This window comes from Ceraceosorus guamensis (assembly GCF_003144195.1).
Source record: "Ceraceosorus guamensis strain MCA 4658 unplaced genomic scaffold IE81scaffold_4, whole genome shotgun sequence".
Classification (NCBI taxonomy): domain Eukaryota; kingdom Fungi; phylum Basidiomycota; class Exobasidiomycetes; order Ceraceosorales; family Ceraceosoraceae; genus Ceraceosorus; species Ceraceosorus guamensis.
In genome coordinates this window covers 264,066-284,221 of record NW_020289999.1, presented here as the reverse complement: position 1 = coordinate 284,221, position 20,156 = coordinate 264,066, and the positions used below count along the sequence as shown (strand labels likewise).

The window sequence follows — 20,156 nt, the reverse complement described above, 5'->3', positions numbered from 1 at the left end:
ACACGGACTTCCAGGGGCAAGGTCTCCTGGGAGTCGACGTCAATGACAGCTGAAGGGATACGTTGGGATGTATGCGACAGGTCTCGACAGCGAATGAAGTAAGTGTGAGATCGGGGATGAGAAGCGAAGAGATGAGACGCGCCAGTTGTAGACATCCGCGATGCAGCTCCATACGCAGCTGGACGGCGAGCACAGCATCGCACAACAAAGCTCGCCACTTTGTTACCCATGATGACTCGCTGATGACTCGCGATCTACCAGACAGAACTCGTGGCTCCCTCTTGCTCCCTTCCTTCAGGATCATTCACGATTTCACTCGCACGCAGGTCGACGCCTGACTTGATTCTCGATTCAAATCGTGCTCCTTTCAGGGTCGAAATTCAAAGCAAGAATCAAGAATCAGGAGGGTTGAAGGTGCTCGTTATTATTGAATCGGCGTGAACACGCTGTACGCAACCTGCTCTCGCAGATACATGAGTTCGTCGTGATTCCTGCTGCGAAGTGACCTGCGCCTCTAGACTTTGACGCCGCAATGTGAGACTCTTGACTCTTGACTCAAACGCTGAACCATTCACATTTTCCATGATATGCGCTCTAAAGCCAACTTGCCGACTTGTTATTTGACTCGCACCGCCGGACTTTGACGTTTGACTCGATCACGAATTTTGATTCGGATAGGTTTGGCGGACCCTCACATCTGAGTCATGTGGCGAATTTGGGTCTTTGAATCTCCACATATCTATTCAACTTTTGTATATTCACGAAAGTTGACCAGCGCACGGATCATCATATCGTCTGTCAAGATTAGCTACGACGCCTGCGTTGTTTCGACTCACAAGACGTGAGTCGTGTGTCTGGATTTCGAGGCTCCAAAACTACGACAGCGAGACTCGTGACGCGCGCTGGGATCATCTTACATTCAAGATTCATTGATTCTTGATCTCTTGTTTGATTACCGGTAGTCGTAATTGACATGAACAAAAGACTTTTCGATCTGTTGCTGTCCTTCTCAACAACTCTACAGCATGCTGCCTTGCCTTCCCAGCTTGCATCGAAACATCCTGATTGAAGCAAGCGACAGTGGCGAAATATGATACTTACCCTTCGAGAGCTGTTGAAGCACCAATAGGGGCCATCACGAACACACTCGGCTGGCTGACAGGCATCAAGCACATTCGCGACAAAGCATTCGCAGAGGCAAAAAAGAAGCTTGATCAGAGAGACGAACAGGCGAGGGCAAGAAATAATGGGTATATGCCCATGGTCGCAGAAGAAAGGTGTACAAGAGCTGGGGCATCGTTTCGTTTGTAAATGGAGGAACTTTGCGGTGGCACTTTTTTTGCTTCTTGATCCGTAAGGTGCAACATCCCCTCGCGCTTCGCTTACTCCAAAGGCTCTGCCTCTTCTTCCTCGACGTACTCTCCAAGTTCCTCGTCCTCTGCGCCAACAGCCTCGTATTGCTGGTACTCGGAAATGAGGTCGAGCAGGTTCGATTCGGCCTCTGAGAACTCCATTTCGCTTTAAGGGAGGGGCAAGAAAGAGTCAGTTGTAGTCTACTGTCGACCCACAGACCACAGGACCGGGACTTACTCCATGCCTTCGCCGGTGTACCTACAGACGGCGCGTCAGGAGAGGCAGAAACGTCAGCGGCCAGCATCGCGAGCGCGACCTTCCCAAGTGGCGTTACACACCAATGCAAGAAAGCTTTGCGGCGGAACATGAGAGCGAAGGACTCGTGCGTGCGCTTGAAGAGCTGCAAGTCGCGCAAAAGATGTCAGCGTTGCAATCAATCTGTCCAGTTTGATACCAACCTCAATGCAAATGTAATGTACTTACCTCTTGGATGGAGGTTGTGTTGGCAATGAAAGTGGCGCTCATGCGCAGTCCGGGTGGAGGAATGTCGCAGAGAGAAGTCAGGATGTTCTGCGAGTAGCGGGTTCATACTGATGGTCAGCGAATGCAGATCACGACCACGGTAGGATGACACACCGAGACTCACTTGTGGAATCCACTCGACGAATTGCGTCGCGCTCTTGGTCTGAATGTTGATCATCTCTTGCTCGACATCGCGAGATGAGACCTGCCGGAGCAATCAAGGCAAGGGTGAGCACATGCCAAGTGCACGGACTGGCTTTGATGGAGGAACGCTCACCTTGCCTCTGAAGATAGCAGCCACCGTCAGGTACTTTCCAACTAGAGGAGGATTTGTCTCAGCGCCGCGAACGATCCGCAGACCCGTGAAAGTTACACTTACGACGAGGGTCAATCGCGGCCATGATGTTGCGCGGGTCAAAGCCTTGCTGAACCAGCTCGGGCACGGAGACTTGTTCTGATGATCGACATAGGATGAGTGCGCTCAGAGACTTGTGATCAGAAGGTAGACGCGGCACCCACTCACGATATGCTTTGGAGCCCGGAGACACCAAAGGCGCAAATCCGACGGAGAAGAAGTGCAGACGTGGGAAAGGGACCATGTTGACACCCAGCTTACGCAGATCAGAGTTTAGCTGACCCGGGAACTATCATTGGAGGAAAGGTGATGTTCAGCGTGGACCAAGCAACACACCCGATAGCTTGGGGGCACGTACGCGGAGGGTAGTCGAGCAACCAGACATGGCGTACGAGATGATAGTGTTCAGATCGGTGTACTTGGGTTCCTTGAGCTTGAGTGTTCGTTGACAGATGTCGTCTGCGCAGCAGGAAAAGATGTCATGGCTGAGGATTCTGGTCCAGAAGCCTAGTGCCACTGCTAGTCCGAGACTCACAAAGCGCCTCGTTGTCGAGCGAGAAGGAAAGATCTGCGTTCTCAACCAGCTGGTGGAAAGATAGAGTGGCATTGTACGGCTCGACAACAGTGTCGGACACCTGATGACAGCAAGCCGCACGGCGACACGTCAGCGCCCCTTCTGGCTGATCAGCATGCGTTATCAAGATCGCACAAACTGACCTTAGGTGAGGGAAGGATGGACCAAGTTGCAAGCATGCCTAGATTGGCAGTCCCAGCGGAGTCGGCCGTAAGCGTCCAGCGCTTGACACGTGATGCTCGTTGTGCAAAGCAGGATGTCACTCACGGTCGGGGAATTCTTCGCGCAGCTTGGTGAGCAAGTTCGTGCCCAGACCCGAACCGGTACCACCACCCAAAGAGTGGACAAGCTGGAAGCCTTGGAGGCCCTCAGCTCTTTCGGCCTCCTTGCGAACGACATCCATGACGTTCTCTATCAGCTCTGCGCCCTCAGTGTAGTAACCCTTTGCGAAGTTGTTCCCGGCACCGGACTATGGGGATGGTAGGAGAGGTAGGGGAGGATTTGCGGGGCATCAGCGCTCCATGGAGGCAAATTGGCAGCCATGACGCAGAGCGCACCTCTCCGCCAACGAACGAGTCAGGGCGATAAAGCTTGCCAGTGGGTCCAGAGCGGATGTGGTCAAGCGTGCCTGGCTCGAGATCCACTTGAACGGATCGGGGAACATACTTGTTCTCCGTACCGCTCTGTACACAAGAGGTTGAGTGTGCATTAGGCAGAAGAAATGTGGCGCAAGGCGAAGATCAAGTCTGACTGACCGGGTTGAAGAACACGCCAATCTTGGACAGCTGGACATCCTCATTGTTGCCAATGTAGGTCTGAGAGGGCAGGAAGCACAGCGACGCGCAGAGATCATTAGCGAGAAAGAAGTGGTAAGGGATAGCTCGGAGCAAGGAAGACTCACACCATCGTCGCTCAGACCATGCTCGGCCAAGCACGTCTGCCAAAAGGCAGTTCCCACAGCATTTCCTGCTTGTCCGATCTGCACGCTGATGTTCGAAGGGAGGCGATCGTGAATACAAGCACGTCGTCAGCTGTCTGATTAGAGGGTCTGTCCGTCCGCGAAAGTTTAGGCTGCATGTCGGCAAGTCCCCACATGTACATCACTGCGAAGGCAGACCAGCGTTGTAGCAACCTATGACCCCATCCAACCCACCATACCTCCCCCCCCTTCCACACAGAAGCCTGCCATTCGCCAAGACGCAACGCGTGTGGTGACCCGGCCCGCGATTTCTGCTTCCTGTCCATTTCTTCTCAACAGCGCGCGCACGGACCGAAGAATGTCGGGCCTCCATTTCCCACCCTGCAAGGGAACGTTGTGCTTCCGACAGAAGAGCCTGCACGTACGGAAACTCACGTAATGAGCTCACGCATCTTGTGTGTGTTTAGAGTGACGAGTGGATAAGTGACGAAGGTTGTCTATGGTTGTGAGATGTTGGTGGACGGTGGGAGCAGAAGAGCTGTGATGAGCGATGGCGACGTGTTGACGCGCAGACAGAGCGCGCGTGATGATCATGCTGCTCAGGTGCTGATACTCAAAGACTCGCGCGTGCAGCGACCAGCAGCTCGTTCGGTCTGACGAGTCTCATCTCGCAGCGCGCTCACGCGCGTCCACAGCAACAAATGCATGTCTGTTGCGCTCCGACAGCCGGCGGCGGGCGCGTGCGTGCGAGAGAACTTCATTTTAAACGCAGCTTTTGGAAACGCGTCTCGAGGGTCTCGCCAAGTATTAATGAAGAATCGTGTTTGGGACACACATCCTAAATTCCGATCAGAATAAGGAACTCCCGTCTGAAAGTGAACCTTTGAACAAAGCTTCAACGCAGAAAACAGAATTTACAATCTTGAATTTGAATCAAATGGGGGATTCAGGTGATACAGTCAAATCAAAAATTGTGATAAAGATTCAAATCAAGGACTAAGGTTCTTCTCTGTGCGCGGCCCAGGCGGGATGATACATATACAAAAGCACATCCTCATCAGATCTGCATGCAGTCGTGAGTCTTGAGTCTTGAGACTTTGAGATCAATCTTTGGAGGTCGCGCGAGCATCTATTCGGTCGTCATCAATATCTTTGGTCGCTGTTTTGGCCCACCCTGCATGTGATCAACGCGCCAGCTTCAAAACCGCCCTACCACGCTGCGCATCATGACCAGTCTCTCTGGACAAAGCGAAGCTCCTTCGAAGCTCAAGCTTTCGTGGGCTCACCTTCTGCCACCGGCTTGGGAGAAAAAGGTGCAAGATTGGCTCGAGGAGGATTGTCCGAGCTTTGATTGGGGCGGCTATGTGGTCGGGGAAGATGTCAAGCAGGCGAAATTGTGGTGCAAAAGCCGAGGTGTGCTGGCCGGTGTGCCCTTCTTCGATGAGGTTTTCAAAAGGCTGGACTGTCAGTGCGTATACAAAGCCCCGATCTCGAGGCTCGGTGCCGCACTTGCCGATGGTTCTCATCAGAGTGTTGCATCTTTGGTCTTCCACCTCAGAGTCAAGTGGAACTTTGAGGAGGGGCAATTACTGGCCGAAGGAGGGAGCCCAAAGGTTCACGTAGCCACAGTCAAGGGCCCAGCACGGAAGATTCTCTTGGGAGAGAGAGTGGCGCTGAATACGTTGGCGAGGTGTAGCGGTGTGGCCACTGCGTGAGTGAATGCGTTAGGTGCGCCCGAGCCAAGGTGGAGTGTGCACGTAAGTCTGACTGTCCACATCTCGCTTAGCTCTCAAGACTTCCTGTCCACAGCTCGGGCAGCCGGCTACAAGGGCATTGTAGCCGGTACTAGGAAGACAACACCAGGTGGGTACAAGCGCGCGACGCCACGCCGAGCCGAGCCGCTCATCAAGACTCGCCCTCTTCACGACGCAGGCTTCCGGATTGTGGAAAAGTATGGGATGCTAGTTGGAGGCGTCGACGCTCATCGATACGATCTCAGCTCGATGGTCATGCTGAAGGACAATCATATCTGGAGCACAGGTCAGTTCGATATCACGCGGCGATGTGATGGATTATTCTTTCCCAAGTCTTGCGCTTCACTGACGCCTGTCCAATCATTTGGCGCAATCAGGCTCGATCCCTGCCGCAGTAAGCGCTGCTCGATCGGCATGTGGCTTCTCCATGCGTATAGATGTAGAAGTGCAGTCTTTGGAAGAAGCGCAGCAGGCTATCGAAGCTGGTGCTGATGTGGTCATGCTAGACAACATGGTTGGCCAGGAACTAGTGAACAACGCAAAGTCTTTGAAGGAACAATTTGCTCAGAAGCACAGATTCTTGATTGAGAGCAGCGGAGGTATCGATGTGCGAAACATTGGAAGCGGACAGCACGTGGACGATTGTGAGTCCTAAGCGCAGCTCTACGGTCTCCGTGTTGGCGGTCGCCTGACCCCCGTCACTCTCGTTGTCTGCATTCTGCACTCTTAGCTATCGACATCATCAGCACGTCTTCGATTCATCAAAGCACGAAGCACGTCGACTTCTCCCTCAAGCTGCTGCCAGCGCCAGCAGAAGCCTCTTCGACCGGTGTCTAGGTGTAGAGGAGTCATGGCGATGGAAATTTATAGTGCGGATGGAAGGAATCATGAAGATCTGAAAATGCTGCGCGTGCTTTGATTGTAGTTTGAGGGCTCAGACCGGATGTAACGGTCGAGTGAAGAGCGCAACAGCACCCGAGTGAGCCGAGAGCTGGGCGGTGTATCTCCGTGATAGAAGGATTACCTCTGCGGCCGGTGTCGCAAATTGGAGTCGCAGTCTCAGTAGAGATTCACAATCTTGAATTGAAAAGGCTCGTCAATCACGACCCAACTCGAGAATAGGAGGGTTTGCTGACTCATCATCGTCGCGGACCCTGCCGCGACTCGTCTCGCAAGTGGGGGTCACGTGTCGCTCTGCACAGCTCCCACATCACACATTCATCAAGATTGCTGAATTGATTCACACGTTTGTGTCTGGAGCAGAGAAGTTCGCCCCTACCTCGAGTCAAGGTCGCACATCGCAAGCTCCAGCTATAGCAGCCACACTCACACTAATGATGATGAACGAAAAGCCTGCATGCCTGGTGAGACTTGTGATTGATGATGATCATTCGTGATTTGTGATTCACAATTTACGCGCTGCATATGCTGCAATGCCTCTTCAAAATCGCGAGTCTAACAGCGTGATGCGGAAATGGGCGCACGGCGCCCGCCCGCATGAGTAATCGTAGATACCTTGATGAATCTTAAGGCCGACCGAGGTGCTATACGCGACGCTGCCGCGCGCAGCACAAGAAGGACCCCTCATCACAAAATCGATCGAGAAGGTCGCTCAAAGTGAGCCTCTAAGATTTGGCAGCGCATCATCTCTCGCCTCTGCGTACACTTCATCAAATTCTCGTCCATCCATATATACCCATCACTCACGAATATAGCACTCTACTACTTGCTCGTGCAAGCACCGCATCCACATCTTCCTTCTGCGCGTGTCCGAGGCCTGTAGAAGCACAGCTAGCTTGCCTCTCGGTGCAGCAGCATCTCATCTTGTCCGGTCTAGAGCCCCAGCACCACGTCGACATCCAGCCGAGGCAGGCACTGGCCAGAAGGCAAGTGCTATAGGCATGTGTTAGAGGATCATACATAGCCGATCAGCGCTGCTCCTTCTCTCAAGACTGTTGTATAGACGGCAGCTTTGTTGGCCTTACCCTGCGCTAGCAGGTGACGTTTGCGCCACTAGCGGCGACTTGCTGTCAGGTGGCGTTGCAAGGATAAGATCACGTCGCTAACCTCTCACGACGATCTTCGAATCTCCGGAGTGCGGTGTCAGCTCGTGCGAAACATCATGGTAGTGGAGCACGAGGTGCTTCAAAGCACCGAAGGGTCTGTGGGCGCTGGCACCGGTCCTGGCAATGCCAAGGGTCCGACACTCAGCGGCGGACTTGAAGAAGTGGATGCGCAAGACGCCATGAAACAGCCACTGAAGCTCGCAAAAGAAGCCGACTTCTCCCCAAAGCCGCGCGAGATGACGGAAGAGCAGCGTAGGCAAGCTGAGCGGAGGGCCCGTCTAATGAAGAGAGCTGCACCGTCTACCATGCCGGCTGCGCCTGACTTTACCTCATCCGGCAGCACCAGCCTTTCTCCATCCGCAAGCTTGAAGCCATCTCCCAGTCATCCTGACTCCGCCACATCCAATAGCCAATCTTCGACTTCGCCGAAGCAACAAGTCCCACCGAGTGTTCTTCAGCCTGCCCAGCCGAGCAAGAGACCGAGACTGTCGGACGGCCCTTCAGATACGTCTTCGAACGAGCCCAGACCAGGATTCACGTCTACGAATCCGGTTGCGCGCACCACTTCTATGGTGACTGGCAGCGGAGCTCGTGTGCCGACGCAGCTCGTGTCGAAAAGTGGGCGGACATCCTCCTCACCCTTTGCTGGATCCAATGGCCTGCGCCTGCCAATCATGAACGGCATTCCCAAAGCTGCAAAAGGCACAAGCAGACCAGCAATAGATCTCACAGCTGATGGAAGCGATGACGAGGTGCAGGTCACGGGCAGCAAGAAAGCGGAGCAGGAGGTAGAATTAGACCGACGGAAGACCAACTCGCCAGTGTGCCTCGGTGTCCTTAATGGGGTGATCATGTGCATGTACGGTCTGCCAGAATCGCTGCAGTACGAAGGCGACGCACCTCCAGAGAGCGTTCCACAACATCCTGCATTCCGAAGAGAACATTGGCCCAGCATCTCCCACTTCTGGTCTCAACCTGGCTACAGACCCATTCTGCTGTCATTCAGCAATCGGCGAGGTCCTGAAACGGGCTCGACTCAGGTGGATCTCGCAGTAAGCACCATTCTTCCGCCCTTGATGGTCAATGCAATCGCTCGTCAGCGAGCTGAGAAGGAGGGCAAGCCACCTCCACCTCCAGGAAATTCCTCCCAGATGCAGCCCGCATTTGGCGCTTTGGCCGAGAAATATCGAAGAGCGCTGCTTCCATTGCTCAACCGAGGCGACGTTAGGTGTGAAGCTCGTTGTAAACTTGTCAACAGTGCTCGTGGGGCTGTGAGTGTCTGTAGCGTCTCGTGAAGTATCGAGGCGCCTTGGCTTTCACAACTGACTGTGCCGTGCCTTTCGCGCAGCTCTTCCTTCACCCCATCGAGATTTTGATCTTCACGGAGCACAGCCGCATGGGTACGGTGACAAGCGGCCTACTGCGCGAGGGCTGCAGCTTGGAGCATCCGGTCATCTACGAAGCTTTGGACTATCCCGACTCTCCGCGTTTGATTGTTCAGCAGCACGCTTTGCCTGCCCCTGCTGCAGTGGGCCAAGGCTCCAATTTCTATCGGCCTGACATGCACCCATCCGTATTCACTGGCGGATGGGGCGGGCAGATTGTGCAAACCAAAGAGCAGACGGAAGAGGAGCGCAAACAGCAGGTAGAGACTGTGTATGCGAGCTTGAGAAGTGGAGAAGATTTGGAGGAGGTCGAAGCGAACAGTGTGGTCACTACCGACCTTTTCCCCCATCAAAAGCAAGCTTTGGCTTTCTTACTCGATCGTGAGAAGGAACGCTCATTCGATGTATTAGAACGGAACGGCAAATCTGATGGCGCGACCAATCAAGAAGAAGAGCCGATCTCGCTATGGAGACCCAAAAGGCGGCCGGGAAGCGGCAAGATTGTCTCGTACACTAACGTGGTCACGAACGGTGAAACGAGTAGGCCGCCAGAGATATGTCGCGGAGCTATCCTTGCGGACGACATGGGCCTGGGCAAGACAATCACCACAATCGCCTTGATCGCCAACAGCTGGAACGAAGCTAAGGCCTTTGGCAAGTCCAAATTGGTCGAGCTCAACGGCAAAGGCGGAGACTCTGCGGTTGCTGCGAAGAATGGCCAGAACCAGGCAACTGATGATGAAGAAGAAGGATTCGCTAGTGGTCTGCCAGGCGCCCCGGCTGCCAAGACTGCCTCGAGCCGCAAGGGCAAAGATCCTGCAAACAGCAAATCACAAGCCAAGAAGGATGAAGCTGAGCGTGCCCGCCAGAGCAACTTGCGCACTCGCAGCAGAGCCACCTTGATTGTGTTGCCGCTGACCTTGGTATCTAGCTGGGTGAGCATGAGCGTGCTGTGGAGCGAGGTGTTGTGCGAAGGCTTACGCTGCAGCGCGTTTTCCTGCGTGTAGGAAGAGCAGATCAAAGAGCACTGGCATAATAAGTACCTGCCAAAGCGATTGATCTATCATGGTCAGAAGAGGAGTCAAGATCCTATCTGGATTGCGAATCACGACATCGTTTTCACCACCTATCCCACCCTAGCCAACGAGTTCTCGCGGCAAAAGGTGTGGGTGTCTGATGTCGACGGGGGGGAGGATACGCAAGATGATCCGGAAGGCAGCGATGATGATATTGTGCCATTGGACAGCAATGGTGTGCCTCAGTACCGCTCAAAGAGTTCCAAGAAAGGTGCGAAGAGGCGCAAGTCCGGACCAATGGTCGAGTCCAAGAACCCGTTGCAGCGGATTGAATGGTTCCGAATCGTCCTCGACGAGGCTCAGTGAGTGCAGCACGGCGCTGCTGCGTCTAGACAGTTGCGAGAGCTGATCATTTGCCAATCCATTCAAAGTACGATCAAAGAAGCCCGCACTTGGCAGAGCAAGGCGGTCTGCAATCTTTCCGCCCAAAGGCGACTTTGCTTGACTGGAACGCCGGTGCAAAACCGAATGGACGATCTTTACTCGCTCATCAAATTTCTTCGACTCGAGCCTTTGAATGATCGGGCGATCTGGAATGAGTTCTGTGGATCCAAGGAGAACAAAGGCAGCTTGCGCGCTGCAGGCAAGGACCAAAACAATGGTCCGCTGGACAGCACAGCGCTGCGACGAGTTCAGACCATCATGAAGTTCTTGACCCTGAGGCGTTCCAAGGACGGCAAGCGCAAGGACGGCTCGCGTTTGCTCAACCTGCCGCCGAAGTACAACCGGACCATGCTGCTGCAATTCACGGAGCACGAGCGTGCCGTCTACACAGATATGCATCAAAGCTTCAAGGAAGAGATAGAAGCGATGAAGAAGACGGACTCCGTCAAGCACAATTATGCCACTATCTTGCACGAAGTGAGTCCGATTCAGTGCTGCTGCACGTGACACTCTCAGGATGGTTGAGCTGACCGCTTTACATGCGCTTAGATCTCCAATTTGCGCATGTCTTGCGATCACTTTGCTCTCGTCGATGACAGCAAGGACAGCAAGCGCAAGAAGGACGGTTCAGGCCGATACGGCGTAGTCGATGCCATCAAAAAGGATGGTTTGACCCGCCAGCGCGCCTTGGAGCTATTCAAGCTCTTCGCCGACGAGGAACATGCGTTGTGCAGCACATGCGGAATCGATCTCACACACATAGACACCGAGACTGGCAAAATTTCTTCCTCTCCAGTTGTGACGAGGTGCCAACATCTTCTCTGCACGCCTTGTTTCCGCCACAAGGCTGGTTCGAGTTGGCCAAAGGGAGCAAAGGCGGACCAGAAGGTCGCGTGCCCCGCGTGCGATGTTGTTCTGGCGCCACTTACCGAATGCTTGCAGCTTGCACCTGCTGAGATTCAAGAAGACCCAGATGAACCAATTCAAGAGGATGAAATGGATTCCGTCTCCTCTACTGGAGGCTTCTACGACGGTTCATCCACCGGCAGAAGCTCTACTAGGCGCAAGCCCGTTTTTGGAGTCGATGCAGACAAGCCTGTTCTGGAACGTCCTGATCTGAGCACCAAGATACAGGCTCTTCTCAGCGACCTGATCCCCTTTTCGAAATGCAACCCCGCATCCTTACTTTATGACGAAGAGGCGGCTCTGCTAGATCACCAGGCGACGCCGTCTACGGACAAAGAACGTAAAGAGGAGACAAAGACGAGCAAAGAGCCTGTCGTGGTGGTTCAGCATCCTTCTCTCAAGGCTGGTGGCCCGGCCAACATCCTACCCATCAAAAGTGTAGTCTTCAGTCAGTGGACCAAGATGCTTGATCGCGTTGCCAATGCGTTGGAGCGCGCTGGCATACGCGCAGCGCGACTGGACGGATCGATGCCGCGAGACCGACGAGCCGAAGAAATTACGCGTTTCAAGGAGGATCCTAGTGTGGAGGTTTTCCTGGTCAGTCTCAAAGTCGGGGGAACTGGACTGAACCTGGTCCAGGCGTGCCGAGCATACATTCTCGAACCGTATTGGAACCCAGCAGCTGAGAATCAAGGATTGGATAGAGTTCATAGAATGGGTCAAGTGAGACCCGTCATCACCACCAAGTATGTGGTAGCGAAGAGCATAGAAGAGCGCATGCTTGCGGTCCAAAAGCACAAGATGGAGCTTGCTAGGTCTGTCGGAGATCACGGCGAGCGCAGACGGGCAGGTGGAGATCTTGCCATGCTTCTCGACGAGATGGCCAAGTCTTGAGCTTCAAAGTCACGGCCTACGGTTCAGATTTTCGTATCATGGCAAAGGGCTCTCGAAGAGCGCTCTCGTCACTATTCTTGCAAAGGTCATGACCTTGCAATTGTATTCCGTGTTGTACAACCACTCTCGACCAACAATACAATACATCTTAACAAATGCGTGTTTTCGCGAGTGGGAATGTATGGCTATCGAGGTTTCGGACAGATGCCGGTTAGGCAGCACAACATGTCTCTCACGTTCGGAGCAACAGGCCGTAGAGAGAGAGAGATGAAGAGCGCCGAAAAGGCCTGACAGCCTCCAGCACAAATCATCTCGCGACCAGTCGCTTTGATCATGTGAGACTTGCAATGTTCGGGGATCTTCGTAGGCTCAGATTTGCTACCGTTCTCGTCGTGCCCTCTTGCGCTCGAACCCGGAGCACTGCTCTAGGGCAAGCAATCGCGTGGGAGGGGCAAAGAGGGCAGACGACCCAGGCGCGACCGTTGTTGTGCTTTGAACGGAGAGCTCTGTTCTTTGACCCCGGAATGCTGACATTCTGCAACTACATCGTCCGCTGGCATCTGCCACCTCCAGACTTGAGACGGTGCGCAACGGGACAGGCCGTCACCGGGCCCGAGTCGCAAATACGTCTTCGCTCAGAGGCACGCTATGGATAAATCGCACGACTCACGGCTTCAATGACCATTGGTAGGGTCTCACCATTCATCTATTCGTTCGCTCTCTTTGGCCGGTCGTGGTCTCGAAGTGCGGGTTTGTCACTACCACTGCCCTCTTTCCGCGTATCATGCTGGCTCAGACTGGTCATGCTGGTGGCCGACCTTTTTGCCTGGAAGGTCAGTCCTCTGGCTCTAAGCGCCGCAATTCCCCCCAATTTCCTTGGTTCGTCAAGCGCGAGCTTTGCACCTTCGGTGCTTGCGAGCTTAGATGCGCCGGACGGTCGTACGATGCCGCCACTCCTAGCAATCCCTGGCTCCGAATGTTGTTCTCGCGTCTCTGCTGCTACCAGCAAGTGTGGAGTGCCGATGATAGCATCGCGTCCTTCTGATTCAGAAAGCGATACTTGTGCTACGTGCTGATGCAAGCCTTTGTGTGCATCTTCGATATCTGCCGTGCCAGCTGGCGGACGTCGAGCACTCGACGCGTCCTGTTTCGGACCGTCGATTGAATGGCTCGTCGCTTCCTGATCCTTGCCGCCGGTCGCACCTACTGGAGCCTTTGTCCTCCTCTCCCCAATTCCACCTCCAACATCCAGATGCAACAGCCCTACTCCCAGCCCACGCTTCCTAGCTCTGTATCCCAGCTCGTCCGGTTGCTCATAGGGGCCGACAAAGGCATTGCTAGGCGAAGCGTTGCATATCCGTAAAGCTCCAGTATGGGCAGGAAATGCATCTGAGAGCTGGGAAGAGGTGCCGAATGAGGAGATGCAGAGGGAGATATTGCCCAGAGAGGTAAGCCGTGAGAGCCACCCGGGAGTCATCTCGCGCGACAGCAGGGAAGCGACGCTCAGCAGAGCAGTAGCATGGATGAGCGCGGATTTGAAAGATGCCGCAAGTCTTCGCACGGAGAGCATCAGTTGGAGGATGGCATGAGGAGATGGACTCCAAGCTGAGCTGCCCAAATTGAGCAAAATAATTCGGAAACGCCGCCCTGGATCACTGTTGTGGAGGTCATTCAGTCGAGCGCACGGTTGCAACGGTGGATGAGGAGTCCAGGTCACTTACGTTTCGATTGCTGCGCGCATCCAAGCTAAGGCTTGCGACTCGACAGTCTCTGCGTATGGCCTTTCTCCACTTTCGTCACCTGCAGCTGGGCAGTCCAGCTGATCGAACAGCATCAGCTTTTTTTCAGCACGCTCGAGTTGCTCAACTCTAGCGTGGCCCAACGTCTTCGTCAGATCAAAAGCTGCGTCTCCAGAAGAGCTGGCGAATGACATTCCTGGCACACCTTCGGTGGTAGGCTTTGGTGCAATTCCAGCATATCTGGAAGCGCTGCCCAGGTCTCTCTGCGGCTGTGTAGGTGAAGGCGCTGCAATTTGAGGTTGGAGTCTAGGAGCAGAAGCACTTGGCGATGCGGTTTCGGTCAGATCTACCGGTATTCGCTCCGCCCATTGTCTCGCGCCAGGACCGAGAACGAGGACCGTTCCCTCTTTCAGCCCTTGCGCAGCAGACAGCCGAGCAAAGCTTTCAGCGAAAAGATAAGCCTCATCGGCATTTGCCTGCTGCTGCGCCATTTCCTCAGCCGGCAGGTTGTGAAGAGGACGCACGTGGCCGAGATCTATTCCTGGAATCCATTGTGTCAGAGAGCCGGTCTGCTGAATGTACCGATCAAGAATCGCGTGGCCCGAGTTGGTGGGGCTTATAAATTTGCTACTCGCTACGAGCACGGATGCAGCTGTCGTGCCATTGCACTTTGTCGGTGATTGGTGGGACTGAGTCGATCCAACATCCTCATACTTGGCACTATCATCGTTGCTTGCATCTGCCAATAGTGTGTCGACTACACGCTGGGCAGGCGCACGCCTCTTGAAAGCCGACGGCATCACGATTGTGCCAAATTGTGCCGCACGTTTTGGGTGTTTTGGCAAGCGCTCTGTGCGGGGCGAAGAGTCTCTCACCAGACTCGGCAAGCCTTGACAGCTTCAACAACAGCCTTCAGCCTCTCTCCCTCTCTTCTCTCGAGTTCAGCTTCAGAGGTCGAGTCCTCCTGCTGTGCAGCAGACCGTAGATCACTCAAAGCCAGACCTAGCACCAGCGGACGAGCGTCTCCTTGCTTGTAGAGCGCAGCAGCCAAAGTGGAGAGGTAAAGACCGTACAGAGCTTCCTCTTCTTCGTCTCTAGTGCTACCGAAGAGGATCTTCTGAGTTGTGCCGCTCAACGGGGTAGGGAAGTCCTCGAGCGAATGTGTGGAGGCAGAAGTAGTGAGGTCTTCTTTCCGCTCAAAATCGAGCTCGTAGGACGTGCCCTGACCTAATGGCAGTGCGCTTTCTGGAGAAGACGTCGTTGCTTGCACCTGTAGTGCGAGGATGGCGCAAACGCGAGGGAGGTGTGGTCAGATTGCACCACGCATATAGCTACTGGAGACCCGACAATTGCGGATCACTTACAAAATAGCCCACCGTGCCAGGTCTTTGGGTGACGACGACCAGTGTCCGGTCTTCGAATGCTTGGGCCAGAACTTCGGTTTTGCGACCTTGGATATCCAGGGTTGAAGTGCGTGTAGGTAGGCTGTCCAGCGGTGGTACATTTGACAGGTCCGAGTGATTGAGCCCGGCACTAGTACAGATTCTTGTCCATCGAGGCTGTGTGGCGATTGCGGAATTCGAAGATGGACTTTGGGAGAGTGAGGCGGGCATCACGAGTCGTCGAAGAAGCAGGCGATTGTCGTGTCGGCACTCTAGACCCGAGATTCGTTGAGATGCTGTCGAGCATGCGCCCTCCTCGAACTACTTCCTGAGAGTTGACGCTGAATGTGGGGATTAAGGCAGTGTGAGTGTTGATGGCGGTCGAGCAACCTCGTCACGCGGGTGGGAAGCTTATGGACGACGTCTTTGTACTCAAACTTGAAATTTCTCGCGCGGAAGAGATCCAGCCAGAAGCGTGACCGAATGCGGCGAGGGAGCGCCACTCACGACTCACAACTCACAACTGTGACTACTCTTGACTACTCTGACTAGCTTTGACTCCATCGGAGCCAACGCTGATGGGCCGCATTGACGCGCATGCAGCCACACCATGCATAGTCACGCGAGGATTGATATACTCAAGACTCGCCCGCGCGCATGCCGTACCCGTACTGTATCTCAGGAACGTGAGCGTGCAACTCGCACTTACCGGTACAGTGACTATCACAGCCACCTCAGCAGAGACCATATATCAGGCTGTGCATCAAGTTGATTGCGAGCGCGAGCGACATTGTGATTCAAGCAGTCGGTCCTGCTACCATACCTGCATCGTAACATCCAACAAGCTTCTACTGGCTAATACAAAAAGGGAAGATCTCGCGAGCGTGGGCTAACCATCGACCGCAACGCACCTGTCGGTCCGACTCAGGTGTTCAACTCCCCTCTCGTCTTCCACCAGACCGCCCCATCCTCATAATTGGGAAGCTCTCGACAGAGAGTCTCGAGCTGGAGTATGCTCATCTGATCGCTGCCATCGTCATTGATACCAAAGGCAGTCCAGCATTTCCACTACCATGACGCTGAACGGGGCTGCGCAGGGGGATGATGGGCATCGACCTCGGTACCCTGAGCAATCGTCCAGTGACTATGATCAGGCGCAGCGGGGTATTTCGACCCAACGCTACTCGCATGAATCATACCGATCAGATACGAGCTTGGTCGGTGCGGGAGCCGATGGATCAGGTTCCAGACGGCGTATCAAAGTACCCGATCTGTCCACAGACGCAGCAGGCGCCAGTCCATTGTCCAAATTAGGCATACAAGGCGACGCACTGATGATGTTCGTGACCTGTTTCAGCGCCATGGGAGTCCTTCTGATGGGCTACGATCAAGGCGTCATGTCCGGCATCATCACTGGACCCTACTTCAAGACTTATTTCAATCATCCAACCTCTTACGAAATTGGAACGATGGTGGCCATTCTGGAGATTGGTGCTTTCATCACCTCTTTGGCTTGCGGAACTTTGGCAGACGTGCTGGGAAGGAAAAAGCTGATCTTTTGGGGCGCGCTGATCTTCTCTATTGGGGGCGCGATTCAGACATTCACGGTCGGGTTCAAGAGCATGGTGCTAGGAAGGATCATTGCTGGGTTCGGCGTAGGCGCGCTAACGTGAGTGCCGAAGTTGGCTAAGCTGTCCGTCGAGGGCTCTGGACCAGCACTTGGCCATACATCGCTCAAGACCCGCATGTAGACTGACACCTGTATGAGTGTGTGCTCTCCCCTACAGCATGGTCGTGCCGACTTATCAATCCGAAGTGTCCCCAGCGGAGAACAGAGGCAAATTGGTGCGCCATCCAGCTTCATGTGTATGCTAATCCCGGCACTGCCTAGCATTTCTCAACTCACGTCTACCTTTGTTTTTTTTTGCAACGCCACAGGCTTGCATAGAATTTACTTGCAACATCATAGGCTACTGTCTCTCTGTCTGGATCGACTACTTTTGCTCCTTCTTGACTGGGGACATTTCCTGGCGGGCACCACTCTTCTTTCAAGTCGCAGTCGGTCTCATTCTAGCCTTTGGATCATTGACCCTGCCCGAAAGCCCTCGATGGCTGTTAGATCGGGACAGAGACGTGCAAGGAATGAGAGTGCTGGCTGATCTGCACGGCAATGGCAATCCCAAAGCTAGCAGAGCCAGACTAGAGTACCGAGAGATCAAAGAGAATGTGTAAGTATCAATGTACGCCGCTACGAAGCGAAGCGTTCTGGAGTCACTTTGCACTGCTACTGACATGGGATGCGCCGTGTGATAGCCTGTTCCTTCGTGAGCAAGGTGATCGCAGCTATAAGGCGATGTGGAGGCGGTACAAGTGAGTTCTGTAACTTCGAAGGCTTGCACCGTCGTTCAGCTGATCTGCCTGACAAGAAACCGCTGACTCACACTCACTGCCTGGGCATTGCTCAGGCGCCGGACCCTTATTGGCTGCTCGGCTCAGGCCTGCGCTCAGCTCAACGGCATCAACGTAGTCTCATACTACGCCCCTCTCGTATTTGAATCCGCCGGATGGGTGGGCAGGGATGCGATCCTGATGACAGGCATCAATGGGATCATCTATGTCTGCTGTACCATTCCAACATGGTTCTTGATCGACCGGGTCGGCAGACGTCCCATCCTCATGCTCGGGTCCATCATTTGCGGTCTGGCGCTTTGCGCCTGCGGTTACTTCCTGTGGCTGGATGCGAACTACACGCCGACAGCAGTGGTTGCTTGCATCATCATCTTCAATGGCGTCTTCGGATCTGGCTGGGGACCCATCCCTTGGATGCTCAGCTCCGAGATCATGCCTTTGGCTTTCAGAGCCAAAGCAGCCTCCTTGTCAACGGCTACCAATTGGGCTTTCAACTACGTCGTAGGAGAGGCTACACCTATACTTCAAGAGACGATCAAGTGGAGGTTGTATCCCATGCATGGTTTCCTATGTTTCGCTAGCTTCTTCCTTGTCTTCTTCACTTATCCGGAGACGATGGGCGTGCCTTTGGAAGAGATGGACGCGCTCTTCAATGACGAGCCGAGCGGCGTGCCTCAAGACGACGACGATGATGATGAGGACGAACCTTCTCGTACTTCCGTGGCAGGCGAAGAAGCTCGAAGAGACTCTGGTGATTTGCCAGAGAGACAAATCCGCAGGAGCATCAGCTCTCACAGACGCTTCACTAGTGGAGATGATGAAGAGTCTGTCGCAAGAGCTGCAGCGCAGCGTGTCCAGTCGATGAGGACGACGAACAAGAATGAAGAGAGCGCAAGAGGGACCTACGGTGCGGCTTTACCAAATTGGGTCCGAAAGATTTGGAACTCGTCACCGGGTGAACAGCATTACGCTCCGGTCGGGAGCGAAGAGGATCAATAGGTGCGTGGAGAGATCGCGGATGGCTGTCTTTTGGCCTCAAGTAGACCCGCTGACCTGAACGCGACTCCTATTGTCTTCGACATCAGGATGTCGGCGGCTTGCCTTCCCAGTCTTTGCGCATGGAGTCCCTGCGCTAGCTTGAATCGCGTCAGCAATGAGCTGCCTTCTCTGCATACTGTTCGCTGCCAGTCGCTGGCCGCAGAGGGTCGCTTTCCGATGCGATTTCTCCAACGAGCACTTTGTCTTGCGTGTCTTGCTGGCAAAGAGACGTGACGCGCAAAGAAGGAGACCGGATGGATGGAGAGCAGGTCGCCTATTCCTTTCGACTGCAAGAGTCTCTTTTGTTCCTCGCTACCTTCCCTCTTCGTCTTGTCCTTGTCATGTTCGCTAGTCACTACTACGTCTCGTGATGGACCTACATCGCCCAGCACCCAATCTTATCGATCCCATCGTATGGCAATCCTTACCGCTCAACACTCTCGCACTCAAATCTCTCAACGTGTCCTTCGCACGTATCCGCAGCCGCGCGCAGCATGTACAACCAGAATAAGATCAACTCTTCCAACTGTAAGCCGTCGTTGATCGCACTGGCCCATGAAGTGAGTGCGCGGACGGGAGCACTTACGCGATGAGGTGGGCCTTTGCGGGCAGTTTTGGGCCACCGAAGGCTCATGCAGTAAAGATAAAGCGTTGACAGATGTACGATTACGATCAAGTGGGTTGGGGAACGATGGGCGAGCAACATTGGCAAATGAACAATGGAAGGGAAAGGGTGTGTGAAAGACATGGGGTGAGAGACGTCAAAATTTCAAAAGGTGTGGGGATCAAGACATGATGTGATCATTATCTTAGGTAAGGTGTGTAGTCAAGAGAATGGAAAAGAGTGGTGGACGTGCGGCAGGCGGACGTCCGCACACAGTGCCGAGATGGGTAGGAGTTTGAGATACTACGTAGAGTCGCGGAGTGGTGCATGCGAGATCGTAGACTGAGATTCGTCTTGTCGGATTGTGGATTGCGGCTTGTGTCTGGAGAAGGGTTTATGCTTTTGCTAGCGCGCGAGTGTCGAAGGTGGCGATGATGTGCGAGTATTCAGCAGCTTGATTCTTTTTCTTTGGAGATATGGAGCGATGTTCGTTTCGGAACGAGATGTATGCCACTGTGTAAATCCTCCAAAGCCCTCGCGTTACACGCGGAAAGTAAATCTTCAGTGCCAAAACCAGTGCCAAGACCATTCGATTGTCCCCGTCCTCTGTACCTCGCGTGCGTATGTGCGGACGACTGACAGTCGCCACCTGCACCCACTCAACGCCCAAGGTCAGAGCATGCGTCTCGGTCCATACGACCCCCAATTTGAGCACTTCTCGCGGCGCAGCACTAGCCGTCCATCCTCTAACAAGTTCCTCGACTCTCGGCCGTCACATTGCTCGTTTGGTCAAACT

At 54.1% G+C, this 20,156-nt stretch overlaps 7 protein-coding genes across 7 annotated transcripts; 3 read left to right on the top strand and 4 right to left on the bottom strand.

Annotated features, from left to right (window-relative positions):
• Positions 1-1,151: 1,151 nt before the first annotated feature.
• On the bottom strand, positions 1,152-4,297 carry IE81DRAFT_319937 (putative tubulin beta chain). Its single transcript, XM_025512873.1, has 16 exons — positions 4,159-4,297; positions 3,706-3,790; positions 3,560-3,619; positions 3,362-3,487; positions 3,072-3,273; positions 2,948-2,985; positions 2,766-2,865; positions 2,589-2,689; positions 2,399-2,519; positions 2,255-2,329; positions 2,153-2,193; positions 2,000-2,080; positions 1,837-1,923; positions 1,692-1,753; positions 1,591-1,611; positions 1,152-1,518 (listed from the first exon to the last, which is right to left on the bottom strand). Exons 1-16 carry the CDS (start codon positions 4,173-4,175, stop codon positions 1,383-1,385), a joined length of 1,353 nt encoding a protein of 450 aa, XP_025372808.1. The 5' UTR covers positions 4,176-4,297; the 3' UTR covers positions 1,152-1,382.
• A 479-nt stretch (positions 4,298-4,776) lies between these two features.
• On the top strand, positions 4,777-6,751 carry IE81DRAFT_319936 (putative BNA6-nicotinate-nucleotide diphosphorylase). Its single transcript, XM_025512872.1, has 6 exons — positions 4,777-5,191; positions 5,282-5,434; positions 5,510-5,586; positions 5,656-5,763; positions 5,855-6,121; positions 6,208-6,751. The coding sequence occupies exons 1-6, from the start codon at positions 4,950-4,952 to the stop codon at positions 6,312-6,314; spliced, it is 954 nt and encodes a 317-aa protein (XP_025372807.1). The 5' UTR covers positions 4,777-4,949; the 3' UTR covers positions 6,315-6,751.
• Positions 6,752-7,139: 388 nt separating this feature from the next.
• Positions 7,140-7,499, bottom strand: IE81DRAFT_164183 (hypothetical protein). The gene has a single exon (XM_025510562.1). The coding sequence runs from the start codon at positions 7,397-7,399 to the stop codon at positions 7,181-7,183; it is 219 nt and encodes a 72-aa protein (XP_025372806.1). The 5' UTR covers positions 7,400-7,499; the 3' UTR covers positions 7,140-7,180.
• Positions 7,500-8,112: 613 nt separating this feature from the next.
• On the top strand, positions 8,113-12,188 carry IE81DRAFT_285398 (hypothetical protein; the record flags this gene model as incomplete). The annotated part of the gene is made up of 5 exons (XM_025511636.1): positions 8,113-8,814; positions 8,892-9,863; positions 9,936-10,306; positions 10,376-10,865; positions 10,938-12,188. 5 exons carry the CDS (start codon positions 8,113-8,115, stop codon positions 12,186-12,188), a joined length of 3,786 nt encoding a protein of 1,261 aa, XP_025372805.1.
• Positions 12,189-12,894: 706 nt separating this feature from the next.
• Positions 12,895-14,727, bottom strand: IE81DRAFT_344542 (hypothetical protein; the record flags this gene model as incomplete). The annotated part of the gene is made up of 2 exons (XM_025515821.1): positions 12,895-13,843; positions 13,910-14,727. 2 exons carry the CDS (start codon positions 14,725-14,727, stop codon positions 12,895-12,897), a joined length of 1,767 nt encoding a protein of 588 aa, XP_025372804.1.
• IE81DRAFT_164170 (hypothetical protein) lies at positions 14,674-15,643 on the bottom strand. The gene is made up of 2 exons (XM_025510561.1): positions 15,292-15,643; positions 14,674-15,197 (listed from the first exon to the last, which is right to left on the bottom strand). The coding sequence occupies exons 1-2, from the start codon at positions 15,538-15,540 to the stop codon at positions 14,799-14,801; spliced, it is 648 nt and encodes a 215-aa protein (XP_025372803.1). The 5' UTR covers positions 15,541-15,643; the 3' UTR covers positions 14,674-14,798.
• A 353-nt stretch (positions 15,644-15,996) lies between these two features.
• On the top strand, positions 15,997-19,283 carry IE81DRAFT_339222 (hypothetical protein). Its single transcript, XM_025515566.1, has 6 exons — positions 15,997-16,978; positions 17,097-17,154; positions 17,248-17,537; positions 17,623-17,679; positions 17,775-18,717; positions 18,804-19,283. The coding sequence occupies exons 1-5, from the start codon at positions 16,383-16,385 to the stop codon at positions 18,715-18,717; spliced, it is 1,944 nt and encodes a 647-aa protein (XP_025372802.1). The 5' UTR covers positions 15,997-16,382; the 3' UTR covers positions 18,804-19,283.
• The last annotated feature ends 873 nt before the right edge of the window (positions 19,284-20,156 follow it).

Bases quoted from the DNA above. Each gene is read 5' to 3' on its own strand.
- IE81DRAFT_339222 (XM_025515566.1), top strand. From the start codon at position 16,383: ATGACGCTGAACGGGGCTGCGCAGGGGGATGATGGGCATCGACCTCGG. The intron at 17,155-17,247 runs GTGCGCCATCCA...GCAACGCCACAG, and splicing joins CGGAGAACAGAGGCAAATTG to GCTTGCATAGAATTTACTTG. The intron at 17,538-17,622 runs GTAAGTATCAAT...GCCGTGTGATAG, and splicing joins CGAGAGATCAAAGAGAATGT to CCTGTTCCTTCGTGAGCAAG.
- IE81DRAFT_319937 (XM_025512873.1), bottom strand. The intron at 2,690-2,765 runs GTGAGTCTCGGA...CCTGCTGCGCAG, and splicing joins GCTCGACAACGAGGCGCTTT to ACGACATCTGTCAACGAACA. The intron at 1,754-1,836 runs GTAAGTACATTA...CGCGACTTGCAG, and splicing joins ACACAACCTCCATCCAAGAG to CTCTTCAAGCGCACGCACGA.
- IE81DRAFT_319936 (XM_025512872.1), top strand. From the start codon at position 4,950: ATGACCAGTCTCTCTGGACAAAGCGAAGCTCCTTCGAAGCTCAAGCTT. The intron at 5,764-5,854 runs GTCAGTTCGATA...TGGCGCAATCAG, and splicing joins CAATCATATCTGGAGCACAG to GCTCGATCCCTGCCGCAGTA. The intron at 6,122-6,207 runs GTGAGTCCTAAG...CTGCACTCTTAG, and splicing joins CGGACAGCACGTGGACGATT to CTATCGACATCATCAGCACG.
- IE81DRAFT_164170 (XM_025510561.1), bottom strand. From the start codon at position 15,540: ATGCCCGCCTCACTCTCCCAAAGTCCATCTTCGAATTCCGCAATCGCC. The intron at 15,198-15,291 runs GTAAGTGATCCG...CTCGCACTACAG, and splicing joins CTGGCACGGTGGGCTATTTT to GTGCAAGCAACGACGTCTTC.
- IE81DRAFT_164183 (XM_025510562.1), bottom strand. From the start codon at position 7,399: ATGTATGATCCTCTAACACATGCCTATAGCACTTGCCTTCTGGCCAGT.